The sequence below is a fragment of the Corvus hawaiiensis genome, chromosome 2, assembly GCF_020740725.1.
Source record: "Corvus hawaiiensis isolate bCorHaw1 chromosome 2, bCorHaw1.pri.cur, whole genome shotgun sequence".
Classification (NCBI taxonomy): Eukaryota; Metazoa; Chordata; class Aves; order Passeriformes; family Corvidae; genus Corvus; species Corvus hawaiiensis.
In genome coordinates this window covers 59,728,360-59,756,141 of record NC_063214.1, presented here as the reverse complement: position 1 = coordinate 59,756,141, position 27,782 = coordinate 59,728,360, and the positions used below count along the sequence as shown (strand labels likewise).

Here is a 27,782-nt window from a genome sequence, read left to right as displayed (position 1 = left end):
TGTGTTGGCCAGCAATGCAAGTAACAGACAGAAAACATCGGCATTTACTCCAAATTTATCTTACCCTTAATCCTGACATATCAATAGTAATAGCTGGAATGCCTTCTTCATCTCCCTTGGGGGCGACTTGGTCCAGCAAATGGTAATAAGCTCTTGAGTCCTGTGACAGACAGAGAAATTAAAGGGAAGAAAAATTACATCTAAAGCTCAGCCTTTGCATGCCAGTGCTCCCCTGAACAATGTGCCTGCATGCTTCATTTTTATTACATCGATCATTGGGCTACATAATTAAATTAATTAAGCTGGAAGCACTTAGCAATTTCTACTTTATGCTGCGTTTGCCAGATCTATTTCTTCCCTGAGCCAATATATATGTGCTGCTGAACGCCCAACACAAGAGACAAAAATGCTGTGTGTTGCACTTAAAGAAAGGGCAGCAACAACAAAAAGATATCAGAATTTACTTAATCTGAACATAAAATCAGAGGTAAGAAAATGCATACCTTTATAATGCTGTAGAAGTCAGGCTGCTGAGCATTTAATAAAAGAAAATGCAGAAGGAGAAAGCAGATGTTTAAAGTGGATTTCAAAGCAAGGCTGGAACAGTTGTGGAAGAGAAAGCACAGTTTTCAAGGACAAAAGTAAAAACTGACAACAGTATCAGCATTCTTCAGGCAAAAGGGCAGGAACGAGAAAAGGATTTCACATGTTGTGTCTTTAATCTTTTGTGAAATACAATGCTGCTTCCATATGTGGAAAATATTAACTCACTTCAAAAATAGCTCAAAGAACTGAAAATAAAGCTACATGTTAATGTCTACGGACTTGACTAACTAACCCAACTGATGATCTTCAAAATATAAAGCAGACTACCTGAATTATTTTAAATATTTTACATGTGCATTACTATGCATCATATCTAGAAAGTGGTTATTTACAACAGAAGTGAGGTGGGGAGACAGGCTTAGCTAGAGAATGTCTGTAAACACTGAAATCTTGTTAATGTGTGCCTTATTTTCCAACTGTAAACACCAGAATTGCAATTTAGCTTTCAGTTGTAGATAGGATTTAATCAGTTGCACCATAGTCTTTTTGGCCAGCCCACAGAAAGATGGGAAAGACTCCATTCCCTTCCCATGGATATTCTCCAGTCACCTCCACCCAGTGAACCAATAATCTGTTACAATAAAAATTTTACTGTTAAATGTGACTCTCTACCCCTCCTGTTGCCTTTCCTGGTGGTTTTTTTTTCTGTATTGCAATTGATGCTTGTGCTTATGCTTCAGTCCCTAGTGAAGCCTATGACCAGGTACCTCTGGAGCCGGACTTTTCCCATGCTGTTCTGGGAGCAGGCAAGTCAGGTCGTGGCTGGTGAGGTTGGTGTTCTGGCCAGCCCCTGGCTTTCTCATAAGCTAGCTCAGATACCCTCCCTTATACACCCCCTGCGTCTCTGGGATGCTAGCTGGGCCTCACACTGGGTTTTAGGGTCTGAAATTCATCAGCAGGCACCACTGAGGTTCAGATACATCTGTCTGGGAACAACAAAGGTCCTACAGAGAAAGCTCTGCTGAAAACTGCACCTACAAGCACATGAGGTCCCAAGTACGTGAAATAATGCTACACAGACTCCAAACCCACCCTTGCAAGTGTCTCCCAGTCTAGCTGTAGTATTTTGAATAGTCCCACTGAATTAAAACTCGCAGAAAAGTGCATACAGGGCTATAGCAAAGGCTGGGACAGAGGAGCACATAGCCCAGGTGAGGGAAAGATCAAGTCGGGGAATTGGAAATGCCCAATCATCTTTCTCTACATGTTTGAGTAAGGTCCAGGCTTTTCCAAACCAAAGTCAGGTCAAGAGTTATTTAAGGACATTTGGAAAGGAGGAGAGGCAAGGAACTGATAATAGTGTCCATATGCCCTGTCCAGAGCCAGCAGCCATTCCTTTCTCTGGCAATTCATGTGCTGGGGCTGGCAGTGATGACTGGGAGATCAGGAAGAAGAGGAGGAATATTACTGAGTGCAAAGGCAAACCCCAGTAAAAGCATTTTATGTACCCAGCTCCACGTGCTTGGATTGTTTCAGTGCACAATCCCGTGTGGAGGACAGGAATTTGGGTGTAGAGCTGCTGTTTTGCTTTTGTTGGTCAGTATTGCTCATACCTTGATGTCTGAGCTGAAATTGTTGACTTTGTTGCATCCTGCATTTTCCAGGTGATAGTTTGCCCATCTCAGCAGCAGGTCCTCTGGAGACAACTTCATCAGGTCCTCCAGGCTCTCTCCTTCTCTCAGAAGGGCAATCAAGGCTACGCAGGAAAAAAAAAATTAAAATAATGATGTGAATACTTTTTGAGGAAAATGTATAACTGTTTTCTCTCTTTTACATTTTCCTACCCTAGTTTCTAAGTGTGAGTGGCCAAAATGTTGCCAAAATTCAAGCTAGATTACCCTCTTTTGTTTAAAACCGTTATCCTTTTTGCTCTTGCAGCAGGCCCTGCTAAAAAGTTTGTCATCATCTTTCTCATAAGTCCCTTTAGGTACGGGAAGGGTGCAATAAGGTCTCCCTGCAACCTTCTCTTCTCCAGGCTGAACAATCCCAGCTCTCTCAGCCTGTCTTCGTAGGAGTGCCCCAGAACTCTGAGCCTTTCTGTAGCCCTTCTCTAGACCCACTCCAAGAGCTCCAAGTCTTTCCTGTGCTGAGAAGTCCAGAGTTGGATGCAGTGATGCTGAGCACAGGGGCAAGCCTGGAATGAATATGAACACAGGCTTTCTGCAGCTTCAATGAAAGAAATCTCAGTGACCTTCACACTGAAGCTGGATTCACACAGGCATTCTGGAATATTTGCACATGACCTCATGGGCTTGTGGGCAAGTAGGTTAACTCATCTGTCAGTTGAGGACATACCCTATTTATATAGAAAAATTGATTTTATGCTCATAAGAGGAGGAACAGGCAGGATGGGAGGACTGACCCTTGCAAATGCAGTGTGTTCAGTGATCTCTGGAGGATGAAAGGCTTTAGAACAAGTTTTGAAAAGAAGAACTAACATGGAGACTAATTATTAATGTGGTAAAAAGGGAGAGGGTGTTGCACTGCTCTGATCTTCTTCCAATTCTTTTGTCAATCCTTGAAAGAATTATGGATTGGCTACATAAAGGAAACAGTGGACACATACCATAACTGGAGTTACATAGATAATTTGATATAGGGTGCAATGGGGTTAAACTTCACCAGAGGGGGATAACAGAAGCATTTTTAAATATTTTAAAGTAGACAGAGGATTTTATGAAGGGAACAGTGTTAACACTGAGAGAAGGCTGGAAGAAGCATTCTTGTGGAGTTGATCGTGGATTGATTTTTGGATTAATGTTTACTCCCTTTTTTTGCATCAATTATCTTGGCACAAATACTTGTAACGTGCTAAAAATGTGAAGATGATATTCACTAGGTGGCATAGTCAATACAGAGGATGATCAGGAAATCAGACAGAATGAACTAGATGACAGTAATAAAAACGGAATGCAATTTAATAGTGCCATGTTTGAAGATGTTCACTGGGGAGTTAATATGAATAACTGCTATTAGCTAAAAGCTTACACCAACCAAGGAGGAGAACTTGAGTGTATTAGGTGTCTTCTAAGCTACTCTGAGCCACCATTTGATATGACCAGGGGAAAATCCAACTGTTGGGGTCCCTCCCCTGCCGTGTAGCCCTGGGAGAGGGGCCCTGAGGGCACAGACACGGGGCTTCCCTGCCCCTGCTCAGCCTCGTTCCCATTGGTTGGTTTGTGTTCCCTGCGCGGGCAGAAGGACCCTTGGTCCCGTGACTGGAACAGTTCCTGGGCAGAGCTCCGGCCATGCGGCTGGAGAAATAAACATCTCTGAAACAGCTAGCAAGAATCTGTCTGTCCGTATATATTTCCTTTCCACGGGACTCCTGGTTTGATATATGCGTGTTGCAGGATCCCCACTGCAACAAATGGTGGAGATTTGTGAGCAGAACGATCCCCGATCCCTAAGCGACTGATTTGTGTGAGTAAACCCTGGAAACTTTGGATTCCTCTTCTTGGTTTTGCTTTGCTATTCCATATCTAAACTATGGAGGAACCGTGGGAAGACTCTTGGCTCTCAGAGCCGCATATGGACATTTATCTTAAACTTAAAATGATTCTTGAACAACGATTTGTAAATTTTAGCTTGATTCAAGCTCAAAAAGAACTGAAACACTTCCTGGCATGGTTGTTTAAGAACTTTTTCTATGTTTCTTGGGATTTAATTCTTACCAAGGGCTTTTGGAAAACCGTTTGGACACAGTTAATACTGGAGTCAAAATATATGCCGATGGAAGAATATTTTCGTGAATATTATTTAGTTACCGAGACTGTTGAGCAATGTCAGCTGTGTCCTGGCGAAGGGAAGCCTGGCGCAGGGACCGTGCGGCCCAGGCCACGTGCACCGAGCGCTCTGAGAGCAGCAGCGAGGCAGTTCCCGCGCGCGGGCGGAGCCACGCGAGCCGCAGTGTCGGTGGCGGAGCGGGGAGCGGTGGGACCCGGCGGTGCCCGAATGGCCCCGTGCAGCGCGTGGTGGAGCGAGCTCCGGGAACGCCCGACCGAGAGGGGCGGCGCGCGGGCAGCGGCTGGCGGCGATGGCGGTAGAACGGAGCCGCGCCCAGCCGAGACGCGCGCTGGAGCAGGGCGCGGGGGAGTCATCGCTCGGGGGCCCGGCCGAGACGTGGGTGCAGCGCCCGACATCGGCAGCGAAGCTGCGACCAGAGGAGGCGACGCACGGAGAACTGAGCGGCACGGCGCGGCCCGGCCCGTGCAGCCCCGAACGCGACCCCGGGAAGAGCGCGCAGGCACCAGCAGCTCCGACAATTCCAACACGGGAGCGACCGAAAGAGACAGCAAAGACGCAGCGAGACAGAAAACAGCAGCCACTCGGAAAAAGGAAAAGATCATAGCAACTAAGACCTTAGGGATAGTAAAATGGTATAATGTTAAGCAAAATTATGGTTTTATAACAAGGTGTGACAACCAGCAAGACATATTCGTGCATAGAACTGCTATTAAAAAGAATAACCCTGAAAAATGCATCCCAAGCTTGGGAGATGGAGAGGTGGTGGAATTTAATATTGTACTAGGGAGAAAAGGGTTACAAGCATCGCAGGTCACTGGGCCTGATGGTGTTCCTGTAAAAGGCAGTATATATGCAAAAAATCGTAGTCATGTTAGACAGTATCTCCATTGTAAGCCCCCCCTACAGTTTCCCTTTCCTAATCCCACCTTTCCCTTTTACCCTATGTCCTATTACCCCCAGTGTATTCCCAATCCGTTTTTTCATCCATGGTTTCCCTCACAAAACCATGCTTTTGCCAATTGTTTCCCCAAAAATCCCTTTCCAATGCCGAGTGGGGGATGAAAAGGGGGAGGGAAGAAGTTAAACCCTCTCCTGCCTCAGTTTCCCCACAAAGCATGCTCAGAGTTCTGTCTCCCTTCTGTCAGCCCTAAGATGTTCCACAGAATCTGTTTGGACATTTAAAGACTCAGGAGGGTGGCTTGTTTTGTTTTGAAACTGTTCTTGTTATGTTTATCCAGTTGTTTTCATTCTCCTTTTATTAAAATAAAACGGGTGAGGTGTTGGGGTCCCTCCCCTGCCGTGTAGCCCTGGGAGAGGGGCCCTGAGGGCACAGACACGGGGCTTCCCTGCCCCTGCTCAGCCTCGTTCCCATTGGTTGGTTTGTGTTCCCTGCGCAAGAGAAGGACCCTTGGTCCTGTGACTGGGACAGTTCCTCGGCAGAGCTCCGGCCATGCGGCTGGAGAAATAAACATCTCTGAAACAGCTATCAAGAATCTGTCTGTCCATATATATTTCCTTTCCACGGGACTCCTGGTTTGATATATGCGTGTTGCAGTATCCCCACTGCAACATCCAACATGATATTAAGTGCATTCCAGGTAATTCCCTCTCATAGAAGTTGGGATGTATGACTGCATTTGATATCACATGCTTATGAAAGTTCACTGGAAATACAGGGTCCCATGTTCAACAAAGGGAAATTTTACCTGAAACAGCTGCAGAGAAGGGCTATGAGGGAAAGAGAGAACCTGAAAAGAAATCAGAATTTTCTTGGCTTGTCTAGTCTTAGATGAAGTCTTAGATGAGAAGTGAAGGAATAAATACCAGAAGGGAAAAAAATAGCAAATAAGCAGGGCAAGGCTACCTACAAAGCAATGGGAATTGGGGGCTCTGGCAACAAAAGGGATAGAAATGTGACAGGAGTGAAGCAACATCTGCACAGAAACTGGAGGAAAGAAGTGTCACTGTTGGGTGAGGGACTATCCAGAGGCATGGGGAACAAAGCAGCAAGATGAGGTGCTGTATGGACTGCATGTACACCCACAGCCTTCATGCTGAAGCTACTTCATGGAGAATTTTGGCATTGGTGAGACACATCTGGAATGCTGTGTCCAGTTTCTGGCTCCCCAATACAGGAGAGACATTGACAAACTGAAGAGAGTTTAATGGAAGGACAAGAAAATGTTTGGATAGGAGTTTGTGACATAAGAGAAGAGCATGATAAAACTGGGTTTGTTTAGCCTGAAGAGAGGTTGGAGAGGGGAGCAAGTATTGTCTTCAACCATTTTAGAGGGGCCAGATCTGCATTTCTCCAGTGTGCACCGCAAAAGGATGAGGAGCTGTGGACACAAGGTGCCAGAAGGGAAATTCCAGCTAGACATAAGAAAAAAAATTCAGAGTAAGAGTGGTTGGGCTCTGGAACAGGCTGCCCAGAAAACACTGGAAAAGGCTCTGAGCAACCTCATCTGACCTTAAGATGTTGTACTGCTGAAAGCAGGTAGCTGCATGGCAGAGTCAGATCTCCAGGGTCTAAAATTATTCTGTGATTCTATAATTATGATTTCACAAAGAGCGAGCAGATGTTTGGCAATCAAGAGCAAGAAAGAGCCACAATTCCTGAATGTAGATTTCCTTATCCCAGATTTAGTGCTAAAACACCAATATACTTGGAGGTAGACCACCATTCCTGACCCAATGGGCATGAAAAGGCTCTGAACACAGAAGTCTACAGAGAGCCTTGGACTTTTGAATGCTGCAGCTTGTGAAAAGCAAGGAAAGTTAGACCAGCCAAGAGAACAGACAACAAATTCTTGAAGAAAAAAATTAAAAACAAGATTTTTTTTTTTTCTTTAAAGAGCTTTACCCTAAAGACTGTGCAGTGATAACAGTGGAGCACTGAAAGGAAGAGCCATACGTACCTTCATTCCTGCTGATCTCTATGTCAGCAAAGAGTCCAATTTTGATGACTTGCCATAAAAGACCCAGAACCAGGTAAGGTTTCCCTTCTTTTAAGTCTTCAGCTCCAATGTTAACAACATGGCACCCAATGGCTGAAGCAGAGTTCAGGGCCAGGTTCAGATTTTCCTAGGGAAAGATGAGAACTTTTGAGTGATGCAGAACTTGAGAGCTGAGGCTACAGGAAGGGGGCATAGCCAAAACAAGTGAAATCTGCAGGCAGCTTCACTGTGAATGCATTTACGTACACAGAACTATGTCTTTCCTGAGGCAGTGCTCCAGGTGGGGTCTCACCAGAGTGGAGTAAAGGGACAGAACCACCTCCCTTGACCTGCTGGCCACAGTTCTTTTGATGCAGCCCAGGATACATGTCTGGCCACAGGGAGCAGGGGAATGCAGACTCTCCTCGAGATTACAGGTAGATTCTGGGTCTCAACACAAAGACAGAAAGGACGTCTTTTTGGCAGAGGTGGCAAATGTCATGTCACAAGGCACTGGAGCCTAGAGCATACATCTACATTCACAGTGATGTCCTGGCTCAATCCTGGTTACCAAAGCCAGGCTCTCCCTAGAGCTAATGCTCAAGCTCATGCTCAAGTACAGATGTAGCTTTGGCATGGGGCAAACTCTCCTCTGCTCAGTCCTGCACACATGGAGGGAGAAAAGAGCTACAACCCAACCAACTGGTAGATATTCCACGTTTGGCTCTCCCTAAGCACTCTGCAAAAGCCCTGACACCTAAGATACAAGTAAGTTGCTAGCTGGTAGTGTTTACAAGGAGCACACTGTCCCAGGAATCAGTATGAATAAACGTGATGAGTTTTTAGCCTTGCAGTTCAGCCAAGGTTGGAACCGGTAAAATCTGGATATTTTCTTTTTGAACTTTGGAGTATGGACTCCTGGTCTGGGAGTGTGCAGAGGAAGCTGAGGGATTCAGTGATTCACTGTGACAGGCATAAACCAAGTGATATTTCATGAACATTATGTTCCTTTGCCGTTTCCTGACCATTTAAAATAAAGGGAATAAGAAAATCTGATCCTCAGGTCTACACTATGCAAAAAGGTGGCATGGTTAACAGAGGACAAGTAAAGTAGGCAAAGAAGCCTGGAAAATACGATTTATCACACAGATTTGCAATTTTGCACATGAATTTCAGCACTGCTGGCATGACAGGGAGATCTGATTAGATACAAAATGCAGAGAGAGACACAGTGTAAATTCACATAAGTTAGAAAAATTGCACCATTTCAAATTAATTACCTTTTCTCCAGCAGACAGCTGAAAAAGGGTTAAGTTAAAGTGGAAGCTATATTGATCAAATCATGTCTATGTGTGGCAGGGATTGATCTGAGCTGCATCATTAAGTTATGCTGCTGACCAAAACGATTAGAACTGAAAAATGTGGTATACAGCATAAAAATCCAATTTAATGGCTTCTGAGCTCACTTGAGTCTGGCTAATGTTCCATCAAATCAGAGTAGCTGAGGGCTAAACTGGGTTAGGTTCATATCTATTCCATATATCTATTTATATTCTGTACCAGATACATAGATGTTGTTCATATAAAAATATCTCTCTACATACTGCTGTGTGAGAAACACAATAAACTTTAAGTAGGTGAAAATTAATACCCTTTTTGTCAATTTTTTAAATCATATGCATGTGCATGTGATAGAAATACAGGAGGGATTCAGTATTCAAGGTGAAATACTGTCTTGTAAAAGGCAGGCAAAGACTGTGGTCCCATTTCAGGCCTCTTGCACTCCATGGTACTTGCCAGGGTCAGAGTCAGTATTTTGGTGAGGACATCAGACTACAACAACATCAGTTGTGCGTTCAAGCCCATTGTCATGCCTTAAAAGAGGGATTCAGCCTTCTGAGAGCTACTCCAACTATAACTAGTCACTGTATTATCTCTGTGCTCTTGCATTCATATGGCATCTACCAAAAAAGTATCTAAAGCTCTGATCCGGTAAACATTACTCATTGTGTTTGGTTAGTCAGGTTGCTCATATATTTGGAAAGAAATATAAATATAAGTCTTTGTGTTTTTATGACATGGACCTGAGCATCACACTGTGCCACAGAAAACTTTGTCTGATTGTGTTGGGCAGAACCAGCCTTTCCTCTAAGTGATTACACAAAAGCATCCTAAGGGGAAAAGCAAAGAATTTTGCTGTGTTTTAGTACCTGTATTGTGAAGGGTGTGAGTTTCTTTTTGTTGATTGTTCTCTCATCAATGGTATCTGGCACTGAAAAGTTGATCATCTTACTGGAAATAAAAGAAAAAAAAAACCAAGAAATACACTAAGCTACATATGCACAAAATACAGGTATAGCTTTTGTCTCTACATTGAAGAGCAAGTCTAAGAGCTGGAGAGTTGCTTAATGAATACAGATAATCACCCTCTGCTTCTACATATACACACAGAGGCACACACCCAATATTTGAGCAATTATTTTGGGCTACATACAGACTGTACTGTAGGTGTGAGGCCGAGAATGCCACAAGGTGAAGTTGTGTGAAAAGTTTACTGTGCAGCTAATGTCTGTGGAAGCACTCACTATTTTGTGCCACTTTGTGTGAAACACCAAAAGTCCTTGGCCAAAAATAAAACCAAGCAGCTCCTCAAATTTCACTGACTTCATCTAATTGTAAGTGTCTAGAGGCAAGGAAAAATTCTCATTAAACATGAAATACGCTTTATATTTTTGAAGATAAAAGAAGCAAAAAACCCTAGTATTATTAAGGCCCTGAGTCTGCAAAAGCTCCTGAGCTTAATGTAAATTCAGCAGCTTCTGTTTAAACAGAAATGTGAGTTTTTGCAGACTCATGGTTCCCATTTGTGAGAAAGAAAGGTATTATTTACCAAAGCACTATGCCATCACCGACCGCCTGGAAGAGGTCGTCTGTTTCCGGATTCATTGGCACCACGTGCTTGCAGTCAGGGTCCTTCTCAAGGGCTTTGTTAATCCAGTTGACAAAGGCATATTTTTCTTCCTCTGTGGACCCAATGTCAAATCCATCAGTTTGCTGTGCAGTACCTCTACCACCATTTTACTTACAAAGGCAGAACTCCTGGGGGAGCCTTTCCCACCAGTGTGACTGATCAACAAAACCCTACATGGAAGAGGCTCTCAGGAGACAAGCAAATGAGCTCAGGACAGCAATGGGCTTGAGCTGGTTAATACTCCTTCAGTACTCCTTCCCACTCACTGGGGTTGCCTGGGTCATGAGGGCAGGCAAATTGCAGAGACTGGTAACGAAGTTCATGTGATTCACATGTATGGTGCAGATGCTAAGCTCTGCAAGTAATTTGTGCTTTCACCATAATTTGAAAGCATTGCTGTACCACCCTGCTAAATAGAAATCCCACATAACTTCAAATAATTCTGTATTGTACATTACACCCTCTTCATGTGGAATATCTAGAAAAGCCTGGCCAGGACTCTGACAAAGAGCATTCAGAGGGTAATGGGCAACTGCTGCCTGCAGTTCAACAGGGCTGTAGCATAGCTATCCTGTAGCAGCAGCAGCTCACACAGGCTCCAGTAGCTCAGAGGAGGTGCCCTCTGGGATGAAGGTGGATGAAGTGCTTGAAAGCATCCTCTGTTCTCCCTTGCCAGAGAGAGTCATTGCCCTGCCCTTGCCCTTGGAGAAGACAGCCAAGGGTAAGACCTCCTCCCCATGGAACTGCTTCAGGGTGGGCTGTGCCCACAAGGCAACAAAAGCAACCAACTTTCACCTTGGAGAAACAGGCAGGGAGAAGAGCCCTGATGGGGTTGTGCTCTCCATGAGAAAAAGTCAGGAACTATCTGTTTGCAAGGGGAGTTTACTGAATGAGTGCCTAGTAAAGTACAAGGAAATGGGCTATCAGCAGCGGGGAACCTGTGCCTTGCCTCCCTGGCAAGCAGTGGGCAGGTGTTTGTGCTGCTGCAGCCGTGGCTCACTTGCTGCTATCAGTGTGGGACAGCTGCACCTACCTGAGTACGAGTGTTGGGTGCCAGCACTGGACTGCTCCGATGTCCCCCCGATAGCACAGATCCCCTCCTTCTTGTTGATTTGCTTTCGGAATGACTTAGCAACATCATCACTCTTCAGGTCTTGGAAAATCTTTCAAGCATGAGAGTGGATTTTAGAATTTTGGAGAATTAAACCAAGCTAAAACAGTGAGCTCTTGGGCCGGGAGACACATTCTCCCTGCTTCATAAAAAGGGCTTGACTATTTTCAGTGGGTTTCTGTGTACAATCAGTGTATCTGCTGAGGTACAACAGGACTATACTCAGCTTTTATGCTTTCAAAACAGGGAACAAAGATCAGCTAAGTAACAAAAATGTTACTTTGGAGCAGAGCAGTTTGGGTTTGAAGAAAGAGCAAATACAAAACTACTTCTCCATCCTGAGGGAAATCCCACTATTTTACCATTTGCACTTGACTCAGTTCAGATCAGAAAAAGAAGAAGTTTTTTGATAAAAAAAATGCCCCATTAAGTTTTCTGTTTCAATCTGCTTAAACTTTTTGTAATCATCTAGCCAGAACGTCATCTTTTTGCAGCGTATAACTGAAAAACTATCTTGCTGCATCAACCAGACTGAAAGATATGACATCTATGCAGTAAGCAGCTGTATTCATATCACTTGTCCCAGTTAACTGCAGGATTTCTAGTTTGGTTACCTTCTGCTTTCAACTTTTCCAGTGAGGTGATTCACTGGATTAATGTGGTGCCCAAGAGACCCTGTGCTTGTGCCTCTGCTGTGCCCTGGGGATCACCTTGAGTGACTGAAATAAATAACATCTTACTTACTGAAATAAATTCATCAAAACTGATCCTGCCATTCCCCGTGGTTGTCAGACTCTGAATGAGCTCTCTGGCTTTGTATCCTGGGAGAGGGAGATTGGCAGCCTTCAACACTTCTGTTAAATCATTGGCATCGATGAAGCCATTCCCGCTGATATCTGCAAAGATTAAAGCAAACTTTTACATTCTATATCAGCCCAATGACATTTTCTGCACATAAAGGCTGTTTTTATTTTACCCAAGCAAAGGTACATTATACACAAAGATTTGTTGTCTTGAAATCTGGTGTTTTAAATTGCTTTGGTGTTATTTACACCCAAGAAAAAATTACAATCACCTTTTAACAAACACTCATAGTGATGAATTTATATTTTTAGACATATAAATTTTAGACCTTAACAAAGCTAGGTTTAAATGGATATAATTGCCATTTCAAGGTTTACACACTGACAAATGTGATCTATAGAGGAAGCATCCTGTCTACAGAACAGCTAAAGGAAAATAAAGTTGACACAATACACGTGCACTTATCCAGAGACATAATTTGTGATTTTGGCCTGTTTTCTGCATCTAATAACATCAGAAATAGGCTGGAACTGCATACAGTCATCCTCAAAATAAAAACTACTGAGTTCCTCTGAGATGGTGCTAACATGAATAGTCCTGCTGAGCTTCCTGCAAGATCCAGGGTAGTATTTGATGAGAAGATCACCAATACAGGTTCATAGTCCTTTATTCTCCACTTAAGGAAAAACTCCACAGATAGAAAAGAAAACTGAATTTATCACACGGAGAGCTTCTGTTAAAACACTATGATGACATAGATAAATGTATATATAGTTATATATGGTTATTTACATTTGGCTTCTAAGTGTCTGTATCTTTCTTTTTCTGCAGGCTCCTTTTCCCCATCCTGGAGGCTGAGGTGATTTCAAAGCAGTGTGTGCTGATTTCCTGCACAGTAAGTTGCAATTTGAATCACTTGTTGCATGCTGCAAAAAAGGCACTCAGCTCTCAGCATCACTAGCACAGATTCATACAGATTGCAAAGAGCATCCTATCCATTTCACCAGGTCATACAACAAAAGGATCTGGACTTGGAGAGGGAAATGTCTGGGGGAGGAATGAGAACTTCCTTCCAGCATTTGGGGAAGCAACCAGACCTAGTGGAAGGAGTCCCTCCCCATGGTAGTGGGGCAAGATCTAGATCGTCTTTAAGGTCCCTTCCAAGCCAAACCATGCTAACATGCTCTGATTTGCCTTGTCAGTGCGTTGGGTGTAAAGGACACTCAGAGAGACCAGATTTTTAAGATTGCCAGCCTAGACTACTGTGTGATCAGAAATCCAACAACCATCACCTGAATCAGCAAGGACAACTGATTCGTGCATAATCCAGAGAGGCCGATAGATCTGCTGACAGAAGTTAAGTGAGCTGTGAGAAGCACAAAGACCTTTTCTTAGAATTTGGGTAGACAGTGATGGGTCTGTGTGACTTTAAAGGAGACAAATCAGATTAGATGTTTAAAGGTTTGGAAAGAAAACAGACAGTAGGAATATGGGACTTGAAAGGTCATTGTGAAGGGATTACAAATTTTTTATCCATTTGCACATTTGTCCTCTCCACACTCTTCCTTCTCATAGGGAATACTCAATTTACATGAAAATAAAACCTTTATGCCTTCCAAATAATTCGTCATGAATAAACAATATTCTTGGGAAAACACTTGAGAATATTTCCAACAGAGTTTGCTGTAAGCTTTTGAGGTTTTTTTGTAAACCCTGCTGGAGCCCCAACATCCCCCTCTGTAAGAGGCCAGTGCTCTGCAGTGAGCTGATGTGGTTTCGTCTGGGAGGCCTGCAGTGGCAGGAAAAGGTTTTTCTGTGGTTGCTGCAACACAACAGATCACTGCTGGAGCAAACTCCATCTCATCATGCCTGGTCAGTCAGAACATGAGAAAGAGCTTGCCACAGGTTCACACTTCAGCAGGGCCTTTCCTGTTGGCGGCACTCACCAACTTTGCTGAAAGCCTCGCGGAGCTCTGCCATCTCCTCCTCGGAGAAGTGTGCTGTCGACGCCATTTCTTAATTCTCTGAGTGGCAGGTCTGCAAGAAGAAGACACTTGTTTTCATTTGGTGCTTTTTGGGCTTGCAATTGTGAAGAAACAGAGAGGTTTTTACTTGGGTTTTCAAAGTCCTGGAGCAGCTCGCCATAGCTGAAAAGGCGGCTCCTCTCTGTATCCTGAAATAAAGTGAAGAGATGCAATCCTGTGTAGATGAGATGCAATTCTGTGTCCCTCCTGTCGTTTTGCCAGGCCCTGCTCAAAATTCCAACAGTTTTATTTACACTAATTTAACTGGAATTAAATCCTACCTCTGCTAACTCTTGTTTCTCATGGAGAAAACAGACTAAATTGTGCTGGTTCTTGTTATTCCCCCTTGGAAATGCAATTCACCAGCCATTTCTTCAGCAGTGCTGGCAGAGAAGCAGCAGCCCTGGGTGCTGCCCAGGGCTCTGGGCTGGAGCCAGAGCCCCAGGGGACATTTGCACCACTTACCTTTGGGTACCTAATGAGGAGGCTGCTCACCCTGATAAGGTGGAGGGATGGAGAGAAGCTCCTTCACAAGGTGTTCAGACCTTGTGAAGGTCTGGTTTCCCAAAAGTCAGCTACTTCTCTCCCTGGATATGTGGGGAGTTTAAGGATTTTCCTCCCAAGGTCTAAGTCAGTGCCTGAGGTTGAGTGGCTTTAGGAATGTGCGGCCAGAAAGAGTTTTCCTGTCTTTCCTCTCATCAAAGATACAAAACAGGAGGAAGGGTTAGACTTTCACTTTATAGGCACTTTTCTTAATAACCAGAAAGGGAAAGTTCACTTCCTTTTATCACATCATTAAACACACTGCCAGAAGATGTACATTATACCCATCTGCTTTTTCATGCACCTACTGTCCCTTGCATCTATTCATGAGGAAACTGTTCAGGAGACAATCTATTATTCTATATTTGTAGAGAATGACTCTAGTGTCCTATGTCTCTTTAAGTATTAATTAACCAAATAACTATTTAAATAGAATAGAATGGAAACTCGAGTTGATCCTGGGAAGTGGTTGCTGTAGCTACAGTGTTCAAACGAGGAAAAAAAAAATCAGAAATATGCCGTTCCCAAACTAAAATTAACACATCATAATTTAAAAAACAAACAAAAAAATTGCTATAGCTCTCTCTAAAAACACAGAGTTATGTACAGCCTGTCTGGGCTTCAGATTCAATGCTCTCCTCAACTCATGCATTGATTCCTTGAGGCTGTGGAAACCACAGTGGACATGGCTTTGAAATAGCCCAAAAGCAATCTCATATGGTAATTTCTTGTCTACTGTCTCCCAGTACTATCATGCACCCTTTTTCTGCCTAATCACTGTGGTTTTAGGATGAGGACAGCAATAAAAGATCTGTTCATTCACTCCAAGCTTCATGAATAGAGAAATGCAGCAGAATCCATAAAGCCATTGCTCTTGCAGTTGGTTCTAACCATCATACTTTCAAGGATTACCTTTAAAAACCCCCATGATCCACCAGCAATGTGGGTTACATATATTAGGGTAAAATTAGATCCACAGTCTTCCCCCAGTCTGCCCTGGTATCCTTCCTGCCTCTGATTCCTCACTGCCACTTTTTTCTGTTGCCTGCTCCGTGTTTTTACAAACTGTGGGTTAATTAAGATGCACCTGGACACATGAAAATCTTACACTATCAGCCAGAAAATCCATATTCCACTGCAAGATCATTCATTCTAGTCCACTCACTTGATCAAGCAATATAACTTGCAACACAACTTTTAATAGCATGAGGACTGTTCTAGGCTTAAAAGGTAGGAAACACCACAGGTTGTTGCCTATAACATTACTTTTGCAAAGTAACCTTGAGAAAAAAGTATCAACATAAAATGGCCCCTTCTCGATGGCATAAGAAGTTATGACCTCTGATATGTCACTAAGTAATCCGTTAAATACAGAGAATCCTATTAGTAGTACATATGTTTACATATGTACACATTTATACTAATAATTCATAATAGGATGAAGGGCTTTGCTGTAACGATCCCTTTTGACATCTCCTTTAGGTCAGTATTATCCACTCTGCTGTGAGGGTAACTACACTTAGCTGAGCAACCAGATGCATCTCAGGTGCACACCGAGAACGAGGACTGGTCCTCCATCACCTGAGGGGTGGCTGTCCTCAGGTGACAGAAGGATGGTCACTGCCTGCTCCAACACACAACTGAGTTTCTCCTACATTTTCACCCCCATAGCACCTCTTGATTTCAGCCTGTCAGTTCCAGTATCTAACACCACTGGGTGTTGCTGACTAATACCCCACTGTGGTTTCACAATGGTGAGACTCGGACAGGCACCCTCTGTCAGCCAGCCCTAATTAAAGAAAACCAGAATTTTTAGATTAAAGGCTTCAGAGTTATTCCCAACGAAAGATCACTGCTGTTTTTTAAGTTGTTCAAGTAGGGAAAACAAAGCATAAGTGTAGGAACCCGGAGTGCCGAGAATATTTCTCTGCCTGTTTTTAAGGGTTCTTACCCCCCTGAACAACACTGTTTTAGCCTCAAACCTTGGAAAAAATTACCAGTGGTCAGACAGGAACTAGAAAATACAGTGGTGTGAATTAGGTGATAGACTACTATGTAAGATTGTCACAGGGTGAAAAATTTTAGAGGTTTTGGGCTTCTCTTTGTAGTAAATAGATAAGAGTGAAAAATACCAAAATGGAGGATTATTGTTGTTCTCTAAACCTCCTTCTCCTTCTTCTACTACTCCATGTTCTGCAGTAAAAGTAGTTTGGAATGATTGGATAGGGAATTCCGCAGTTCCTGGCTGTGTTACTGAATAATTGGTAGGAAAGTGAAAATAATGTACGTTTTTAGTAACCATTGGTTAAATTATCTTTAAAAGGCTGTGTAAATCTTGATAATTAGAGACTTCACTCCTGCTTTCTGTGCTCTATGCTGTACCTGGGTCACACTAGTGGCTCTGTTCCTCTGATAAGACTTAATAAACAACTATCCAGCAGCACTGAAACTCAAGGAAAAGTCTCGGTTTATCTTTGAAACTCCTTGCAAGGACTTTTAGAAAATTCTCTCCCATCAGGAGAGACTTGATTTATGGCACGGTTCAGTGTCACATAAGGAAATCAAGTGAGTAAAAGTCCAAAGCTTTAGCAACACACAGCAAAAAAGGAGAGAATCCCCTTCCAAAAAGCCACCTTTCAGTATATAAAATGCTTATTTTTCTTAGATCATTAAAAGGTAATATTTAGGCACACAGATGTGTACAATGCTTCTGGATAGTAGTGGGAGAGGTCAGGCCCAATATTTTCATCTGGTTTAACCTGCCAAGAGCAGAGCCATTTGCTTCTAGGGGTCAACCACTTTCAGCACTTCACTATCCCCAATGCAAACTGAAAACACTTTGGGCATCCCATCAAGAGGGCATCCAACAATCCTGGGTGAATAGTCCAATTACTGGTAACTCACAAGGCACTGTAAGCACACAGTGCACTGTTCTATTCCAAACTGTTTGCAAAATCAGTATGACCAGGCAGATGAAGAGGAAAAAACGCAGAGGATGATATAAGAGCAAAGGAGAGTATGTGGATGAGCGATGATGATGAGCAGTGTGAACAAGTAGAAAGAGCTCCTTTGAAGGGAACATTTATTGAGGAGTCATCTGAGGGAGGAGCAAAGGGAAAATCAGCTGGTGAGAACCAGGCAATGGCTTTGAGCAAAGCGATGTATGGCCAGAAGCAAAGAGAAAAGCTGGGCATGGGAGAGGTTTGGCAGGACAGAGGGGAGCTTGGTACAGACTGAGTGCAAACAGCTTAGCTGTCAGCACAAAGGAGATACTGAAGATCAGGAGCAGCTGGGAGGAAGGACCTTGAACATGGTGTGATGGAAGATCAGTGAAAGAACTGAAGTGTCTTAGGGAGAATGAGGTCCATGCTTAGATGCTGAGACAGGATACTGAGGAGGGAGGGGAAGACAGCTCCCCGGGTCAGAGCAAGAAAGGCAGTGGAACTGCCAACAAGGTAATAAACATTCAGAAGGAAGATAAAGCACTCCCTGAGACAGTCCGAGACTCAGATAGCTTCAGGACATCCAGATTACAACATTGCCTGGCAGTGACACTTCATTTTTGTTTGCTAAGCAGCATAAACCCACTATTGCAAAAGCAAAACATGAAATTGTGCAAGTACACTATTTTCTCCTCAGAAGACATCTGAGTTACAGGTTAGTGTAAAAAAGGGAAGAGGTTCTCACCTAAGCTGCTGAGAATTGAAGCAAACTGATATCAAAAGAGCCCCTAACAAAGCACTCCCTTCCCTGCCATCATTTCCAAACCAGTATGTTACAGCCGTGCCCTAAAGCCTCCTTTTATTTGACCTTATCCTCAGAAGAACCTATGACCACACTGATGTTTTAAGAAATCTAATAGCAAACTATTTTCAGACTGGAATATAAAGGAAGAACTAAAATAATCTTAAACGTGAACATTATTGCTAAATTGAAACACAGTGATATTGACGTTCTTTCATTCCTTTTCGATTTTGAAGCCATAGTCAGAGGAGCTGCCTTGTTATGCATTGCTTGGCGAAGTGTACACCCACCATGCAAGATAAATAATAAATGACAAAGCCATTAAAACCTCAAGGTTTCCAAGACTTTTATTAAATGGTTATCTTGTTTCATACTTTTCTTCACTGCTTCAGTGTTTAAGCTTTGTTGCAAGCAAGGCAATGAAAACCCTGAAGATGTGAAATGGAACTTTATAGATAGACATAAAGTTGTACCTTTCCCCAAAACAAAAAAGTAAATTTCATGGGACAACATTACCTTTCACAAACATATTTAGTCAGGAACAATTTAACTGTGATTTGGTGTCAAGAAAGCCAAAGAAACTACTAACATTTACTCACTTTCTACCGTCAGGGCTTCGCTTTGTTAATGCACTAGTACTTTGCTAATAATGTAACTTGTCTAGTTGTTGGAGAGGGACATGACACATGTTCCCTGACAAATACAAATTTCCTGCTATCTTCTCTTCAAACTTTTTTTTTTCTGAAAGTGATGAAGTAAGAGACACTCGCTGTTGCAAAACACAGCTGTTAAAGTTGCATGGGGCAGTGTGAGACTGTCCCCTTACACACACAAAACTCTGCCTTTTACTTTACCAGAGCTCATAGCTCTAGCTCCTTTTCTCTTTCCCATCTCACTCACAAATTCAGTTTCCAAAGTCTAGCTTTCTGTAAGGGTTGGGGAATACTTCCCCAGCTCTCGTCTGCATTAGACTTTCCCTCCCAGCTAACGTCAAAGATGAACCCCCAGCAATCTTCCCCCAAGGGACAGCCTGCCCTGAATCATGCCACCAGCTGGCAGAATTAAGAGAAAGGGCCTTAGAATTGTGCAAAAACTCTTGTGATAGATCTGAAGCATCTTGAAGGCCAGAAAAATACAAGGGAAAACAAGAGTATCTCAGACATATTCAATCTTTGTCCTGCATTTATTGCACCTTTGCATACCTGCCCATTTCTGGTCACTCATCAGAATATGCCTGATAGGATATTCCTCCCCAGAAATACTTCCCTCTACCTTTCTCATGAAAGTCCATATATCCACATGCATATCTCTTCTAATAATTTGTCACAGCTGATTTCCTACAGTGTGGAAGGGCTGAGGAGGAGACAAGAGAAGAAGATTTTTGAGTTAAGTTATGATACTTTCCTTCCGGAGACAAGTTTTTGCCATTTTCAATGTCACTAAAGGGTGAGAAAAAGAGAAATTACACAGTAGATCTCATGTTGAAAGAAGAATCAATGCTACAAAACTACAGCAGTGTGGCCTAGAAGTTCCTCAGCTTGAAAGTTTCATCTTGAGCTCATCAGCAAAAACCTTCAACTAAAATGTAGCAGGCAAAGCCGTCTTGTTGACAATCAGCCAAACATGCTCTTTTGCATAATCCAGAAAAGTGTATCTCTCAATTAAACTTCACAGTCTCAGCTTATTTGCTACTATCATGCTTCTCTCTCATATATCTATTTTTAGCTGTTGTTTCTCTTACAGTTCTGATCAAAATAATGTGCTTATATCCCTGCACCAGCAGGGTGATCCATACTGCACCCACAGCAAAATAGGGTAGTAGCTTTAATGCTAAATTCAAATGAGCTGCCTGTGATTATTTGCAGTGGTAGCTCTGGGGTATCCAGCCTTCTTAGACAAACAAACAATCCCATCAGTGTCCTTTATTCTTGTTTGGTGTCACAGCTTCCAGGCAGATTGAGTGGATATTTTTTTGTAACAGCTTTTTTTTCTGCACAGGATGTAAGATAAAAACTAGAGTCCATATATCTCTTCCGTGCTGGTGAGCTACTCAGACAGCTACTCACCATGGCTGACAATGTCAGCAAACACAAACAGGTTTGGAACTGCATGCCAATTAGACACATTTTTTACACAACAACTTTGCAAATCATTTAAGAAGCACAAACTGCAACATTTTCAAACACATGAGGTGGTTTATTAAAAAAAGTTCATTTTCCATGTTGTGCACGTAGGGGTATGACACTCTCCCTACTGAAATAACTATAGATGAATAAGAGTATTTTTTTCATTTCATCAAAGATGCTGAGCGAAATTTTAAATCCCAAAGTAGCAGAAACTCACTTGGCTCTGTTAGCAACGGGTAACTTGGATCACAGTACCTTCAGTTTGGGTGGGATCTTGCTGTTTAAATCAGCATTCACAACAACGAGAGGAGTCAGTCTGGAGTTATGGCAAATACTTCCTCCCTGGTACATTATAAAGATTCATGATTTAGCCCACAATAAATGACAATCTTTGCCTCAAAGGCTTTTTAAAAGACTGGTGTCTGCAACAGCAAATCTCACCATGTATGCAGGCACTGGGATTATTAGGGTGTTGCACTTCACCTGTTTTTTTTCTTACACAATTTGAAAAAAAATCCAGCAAAAAGACATTTATCACTGTTCAGAAAGAATACAGGAATGCCCATGAGTTATTTTCTTAATGTTCCATTTTATAAAGGATCTTATTTGTCAATGTGATGCCTGAGTCCTAAATCAAATACTGGTCAATGGGGCTTAGGAAGAGAAAATCCACAGGGTCTGGAAAGAGATGGAGATCTCTTTCCAATATACCACTCAGTGGCAGGAAGGGCTAATCCTTCAAGGAAATTAAGACGTTGAAAAAGCAGAGCTCTGAACCTATAAATACTCTCCTTATGTGTCTTTTATCTGTCAGACACATCCGACTAGGGAGACAGCATGTATGTGCATATTATTTTTCAATCAGAGTCTGTAGAATTCTTCTTTAAAAAAATAAAAAAAAATAGATCCAGTACACTACATTTCTTGTTGGGTCACTTATCTTTCCCATCTCTTTATCAACACAGGCTGGCTAGCTTTAAAGTGAAAACATTTTTCCATAGATAAAGGAACATTTTGATTCTCAAACTGACAAACAGCTTCAGTCATTCAACAGATGTTCCATTTGGCATGCAAAGCCCTGTCCCACCCAGTTCCATCTTCACTAACAAAGGTGGGGGAAGAGGAGAGCATCTGCAGGGGGTGCTTTGGATATAGGTATGAGAAGCTATCCCAACTCTGCCCCATCACTACTCAGGTGGTGGATGGGCATAAAACCCTGGACAGACAGATAAATCTTCTCCTCTTATTCCTGTGTACTTCAGCCTGACAGCAAGAGGTCAGGTCACAAAGTACTGCCTCAGTCCCAAATGTCGTGTGGAAGCCTGGTAACTGATGCAAGAAAAGGAGAAGACGGCCTGTGCTTCCAGCTCATTTGCAGGAAAACACTTCCGCTGTGCATGGCAAATATTAAAAACATGTTCCAGCTGTAAAAAAGGAGGTTTTTAGATACAAACACATATTTGCATTTGACTGGTTCCACAAGGATTTACAGATCTGCTGCTGTCACTCCTATGCCAGGAGCTGGATTCTGTCCTCAGTTTTGCAGGACACCTCAGTGACTTCAGCAGTGACCAGGCCCTTCCACCCACAAAATCAGACCAGAAAAAGGAGAGCACACCTTAACATAGCCCTCCTTATCAGCTATGCTGCTGCTTGGACCCCCATCCTGCAATGGTGCTGTGCTGGGAGCTGTAGTGTACAGTGGGGAACCCAAGCAGGACCTGGAGCAGCAGAAAGCTCAGTCCTCCCGCTCCCCCTTCCTCTGAAGAATGATTTGACTTTATGGCATAGTCCCCAAGCCCTGTCACTGGGCATCTCTCTCATGCCTCTCACATGCCACTCTCCTGCCTGTGGGCACAGCCTCCATGTCCAGGACACCCTACTTGTTTCACCAAGGGACAGGAATTTATTTCCCATCCTACAGCTTTCCCCTTGGATAACTGCAAAAATGCACAGAGTGTCCAACAGAACCTCCCGTACTCCATCCTGCAGCACCTAAATACTGTTTCAGATTTTTTCCTAAGTATTCTTCATTTTGATAAATATTTTACATTTTGTATCAGCATTTCACTGGAGTCTGCTGTTTTGCATGAAGGGGCTGACCATGCAAATGAGCTACATTTCTGAATGCACTGTACTCCCCTCATCTCCCCTGTCTTCTTCTTTCCGCTTTACTCAATCTCTTCTTCGTTCTTTCATGCTTTATAAAAAACATATGGTGATATTTTACAGTAGGTTCTCTATCAAGATAACTCTGCTCCAAGCTACCCAGCTGCATTTTAAGCTGCTCATGACTGAAATCAGAAAGAAACAGGGTCAAAAAATTGATAGCAAAATACAAGACAATGGAGTCTGTGGCAGGTTCTGTGAGCATGAGGAGAGAAGCAACACCACTAGATTTGTTTAAGTACAAACAATTTATGACCATAATAATATTTGGTCCCAGCAGTTAGTTAGTTTCAGTTGAGGAAGCAGATTCAAACCCAGTAATACAATACATCCCTTTATTGACATATACAGTGAACACAGCTTCAGCTTCTGGGCCAAGTAAACCTGGACCTTAAGGTCAGGATTGAAGCAGAAACCCCCGCTCATGTTACCAGCAAGCAGACAGGTACTTCCCAGTCCCTCCTGGCTCTAGCATCACTTCTCAATGGAGTTTCCCACCACAGAGGGGGTTTCCACACCTCCTGTCTACTCACGAGAGCTTCCCCAGCTCATGAGGCCAGACTGCTCCTGTGTGACAGGCAGGAGGGGAGGCAGGTGAAACATGCTGGAGTTCCTCTACAGGAGGGGTTTCAGGGTGTGATCTGCTTTTAGCAAGACAATCAAACCCCATCTGCTGAACAGCCAGCTGCATTTGCTAGAGATCATCTTCACCAGACACCTGTAGCAGTACGAGATCAGTCAGCCAACCTGGTCCGTGACTTTGGTTGTGATAACAAAGACCCGAGGTTCCATTGGGTCAGTGTTCAAACCAAATCCATGTGCCAAGAAAATCGCTATATGACAAAACCAGCAAAGCTACTGCTGTCACAGAGAAGACAGTTAAGCCTGGAGACTCCTGTTCACAATGCTCCTACCTAAAATATCTGTAGATATTCACAAGTCACAAGTCATCTAAAGCCTGAGCTGAAATCCCAAAGAAGACATGGGACAAGCCTGGCCAGATTCATCAGTCAAGATCTGAAAAGGCAAATATAACGTTAGGGACACCCCATGTCACTATTTTTAAAGCGGAAGTCCCTACTACGGTCAGGCTCCACCATGAATCAGTTTTATTTATCCACTGGAAAGTAAAGTTACATTTCTAAAAGCCTGATATAAATGTTCTAACAGGCAACAGATTACATTGTAAGCACTATGAGCCAAAATACATCATCTTTATGAATCAAGTGTTTTTCATCACTGGAATTAAAATTACCTTCTTACATGGATCCAGTCTGCAATTTAAATAATGGCTTCTTACTTTACCATGCCCTTCCAAGCCAATGCCAACCCCAAGACTACCATTCTACTCAGCCAAAAACCACTCTGCCCAATTAAATCCATCAAACACTTTCTTGAAGGTCAGTAGAAATGCCATGCACAAGACTACTGGAAAATGCTTCACACTAACACAGAACCTGCTCTATTTTTTCACGGCAACCACAATTTCCTGTGCAGTTAAACTGCTGGTATGCTCAGTGAGAGCAGCTTGCCAAAAAAACACCAGATGCTGTGATCTTACCTCCTGGGCTCAAGCAGTGGGTCCAAACCGTCAGAGCAACAAACAGCTCAGCAGCTGCAAATTCAACAGAAAGGGCAGAACTTCTTCAACAAACCAAACGTCTTGTAGGGTGGAGGAACTGCAAAGCAGCTGTCACTGCGTGACACGGAAACTCTTCTGCAGTGCAACTAGGCAAGCCCAAGAGTGCAAGCCCACGACTGAGCCCAGAGAAGGAAGTGAGTAGTGACACCACAGCATGACAAACACCATAGATGAAATAGATTTTGTCTTTATAAGGAAATGAAGCATTCTCTGCTCTTGCACTCAGTACTCCTCCAATAGGTCCCCTGCTTTGCGCCGCTTTCTCTCGCTTCCGCTCTCGCTCACGGAGCACACGCACACCAAAACGCCTCCTCTCTTTGCTGGTAAGGGCAGCCACGTTTGAGGCATGGAACCACAAGGTCTGCAGTGCCACCTCAGACACCAGGCAGGGCTGGCTGCCAAGCCAGGCTGGGGCAGCAAAATCACCAGGCATGGAAACTCCTCAGCATCTCTGCACAAACTCTGCCAACGCTTGACTGCCCTGCCTGTGAAAGTTTTTTCCATGCAAGTGGCTGGAATTTCCTTTGATGCAACTTGTGACCTTTTCATTCTCAGTGCTCACCACTGACAAAAGGCTGGCTCCATCTTCTCTATAAGCTCTGATTAGGTTGGTGTACATACCAAGATCCCTCTCAGCCTTCTCCTCTCCTGGCTAAATGAGCTGAGCTCTTTCTCCCTGTTCTCTGATCTGTTGTGCTCCATCCCAGACACCATCCTGGTGTCTCCCTACAGTTTGTCCAAGCCTTTATTGAACAGGGGAGCCTGGAAAAGGACATAGTGCTCCTCACACCACCTCACAACTGACACAGATTTCAAGGACACGTTTCCCAGTGCACTGAGGGTCATATGTAAAAGTGCTTGATGGATGCAAATATAAACTATCTTTCAAACTCTGACGATGCAGCATTGCAGAAGGCTTTTTCCTCTGAAAACAGGCAGGTGAAAAAAATTACCAAATTGCATGTCTTTAATGAAAAAGCTGTCATTCACAATTCACCAGGCCAGTTAGACCATCAGCTGTATACTACTGCAAAGAGCTTCAAGAAAGCCCTCTCATGAACAAATCTCCGTAATTAAGAATCCATTCTTGAAGCACACATACATTTGCTCTATTCAGAAGTACATTGAAAAATGTCCCAGACATTTTTGATTACTTACTTCTATTTAAAAAATACTTCCTCTATGGTATTTGATTATTCGATGGGCTGTGCCACAGCTCCTCTTCCTTGTTTTCTAGGATATTTTACACCAGCCTGATGGTTTGCCCCAGCTTTTTTCTTACAGACCTTTTCCAAATCCTTAATTACTTTTGTCGGTCTCCATGACATCCCATTAAATGCTGTAATGCCTTTTCTGAGATAAAGAAGAGGGCACCAAAGGGATGTGTGCTCTAAATCTAACATCTTACTTGCACAGGAAAACTGGGGTGGGTGTTTCCTCACCAGATACGTTTGCTTAACACTCTTAGCACCCTCTCTTGAGTTGTTACACCTTATGCTGTAACACAGAAGAGGGTAGGAGAGGGACTCGGAGTTTCCACCCTGCTGTATGGTATGTTATATTCACATGACCTAGACTGAGCTCAATACTGTGTCCTCAGCACTGATTCAACACAAGCACATTCCACAGGCACCAGCTGTGTTAAAGAAGTGTTCAAACAAACTTGGAAATACAAGGGCAGCAAGGATGAAATTTAAAGCATGATGGATTTCTGAGGCACACATAAACAAAATATATATTTGCCATGTGGATCATGAGTCCCTTTTTCTGCCTCATTTCAAGACCTGCTGGAATGTCACTATGTATACCTGATAATGCTGTCTCACCAAATATTATTAAACTTAAGTAGTCTTTAGACACAACCCCAGCTGAAGCCCTGTCATGACACACTGTTTAAACCCTGCACTGTGCATCCTTGAAGCATCACCCAAATAACAATTTTATTGGTCAGTACTGAAACACATTTAAGTGGGATGGTGCGATAATTATCTCCCACCTGTACCTGGTTAACTTGTACCTGCGTGGTGGTTGTCTGTGGTATTGCTGACAATGTATGATTCCATGAGAATGATCTCTCTAAAGTAATTTCTTAAACAGGGTAGGACACTGCAAGATGTCACTATAGCACTGGTATCCTAGAAGGGTATTGAATTTAACTCTTCAATACAAATAGCTTGTATTTCGCCACAAAGTACACTTATGGCTAGGAACAGGCCAGCTGCTGTTAGGACAGGCTGTACTGTGGCACTGAGTTAAATGTCCATTACTGCCCCACCTCAGAAAAACAATACACTTGACCTAAGCTTCTAAGCTTCAGTCTTAGGGCCAAAATATCAGTGCAGCTGCTTTGAGACTTACATGCATGAAAGGTAAAAGAGTTAAAGGAGAGGTGGTCCTCCAATTACAGGAAAAGACATTAGAAAATATCAAAGATGTTTGTCTATAAATTAAGTACCATAAATTAGCATGCACTGTGTCCAATCACTCACAGAGGGAGGACTATAATTATAAACAAACCATGCCCCTGAGACACAGATGAAAAGGTCAAAACCAATCTTTTCCCCCTTGTTGTCACCACTACGACACTTCAAAAGTCTTGCCCATTATTGTCCCTGTGCCTGAAGGACCTTCCTTTCCACGTACCTTTTGCAGTGCTGACACTCATCCTGCTGCCTGTGTAGTGCAGTCACACTTCACTGCAGATCCACCAGACTGTGTCACCACAGGCTTCAAACCCTTCCATGACTTTTCTCCTCCTCTCCTCTGCCCCTGAGTCAGCCCCACAGCTCTGAGTGACAGAGCACTTTCACTTCAACCTCCTCACCTGCCGACGGGCTCTCACGTTCCTCCCCTTCACCCCCCCGTGCCTTGGGGAGCCTTGGGAAGGGCAGCAACAGCCTGTGCTCTCCTGCCATGAGGCTTGGATGTTTCTTAGCAAAGTAAGTGACAACTCAAAAAGCATGCAGGAACCAGTAATCCCACTTCCACCAATGAATGGGAATTACATTTGAAGGATCTGGGGCATCTGCCTAAGAAGAGGCCCAGCAGCTTCATCTGACTTGGCAGTCCTGTGTTCTGGCAGACAGCAGGGGGTTTGCAGGGGTCCCTGACTGAGGAGGGACCTGGGGTCTGCTGTAGATGAGTAGTTTCCTTATGGGCACCAGGGAAGTGAATTCCTGTGGTGGCCTTTCCAGGCACACCCACCTCTTGGCTCTTGCGTTTTTAACTGCCCACTGCAATCTCCCAAGACCTTTGCCTTCCTGCAGGCTGCTTCTGCTTCAGGAAATTGCTTTCTCCAAAAGCCATTACTTTGCAAAATCACACTCATATAATGCAACGTCTTCCTTGCCACAGCTGAT

At 43.4% G+C, this 27,782-nt stretch overlaps 1 protein-coding gene across 3 annotated transcripts in view; it reads right to left on the bottom strand.

The window, feature by feature from the left end:
• LCP1 (lymphocyte cytosolic protein 1) overlaps positions 1-27,782 on the bottom strand; it is a 51,831-nt gene that overhangs the window by 8,366 nt on the left and 15,683 nt on the right. The window contains exons 1-10 of one of the 3 annotated variants that reach the window (XM_048295296.1): positions 24,343-24,552; positions 14,122-14,212; positions 12,116-12,267; positions 11,294-11,423; positions 10,180-10,312; positions 9,500-9,581; positions 7,272-7,437; positions 2,160-2,302; positions 504-530; positions 65-160 (exon numbers count right to left, since the gene is read on the bottom strand). In XM_048295296.1, coding sequence (XP_048151253.1) covers positions 65-160; positions 504-530; positions 2,160-2,302; positions 7,272-7,437; positions 9,500-9,581; positions 10,180-10,312; positions 11,294-11,423; positions 12,116-12,267; positions 14,122-14,188 — 996 coding nt within the window. In that variant the 5' untranslated portion in view covers positions 14,189-14,212; positions 24,343-24,552. Of the gene's footprint in view, positions 1-64; positions 161-503; positions 531-2,159; positions 2,303-7,271; positions 7,438-9,499; positions 9,582-10,179; positions 10,313-11,293; positions 11,424-12,115; positions 12,268-14,121; positions 14,213-24,342; positions 24,553-27,782 lie in introns of those variants that run through there. The other 2 variants (XM_048295297.1, XM_048295298.1) reach the window with 2 other exon arrangements.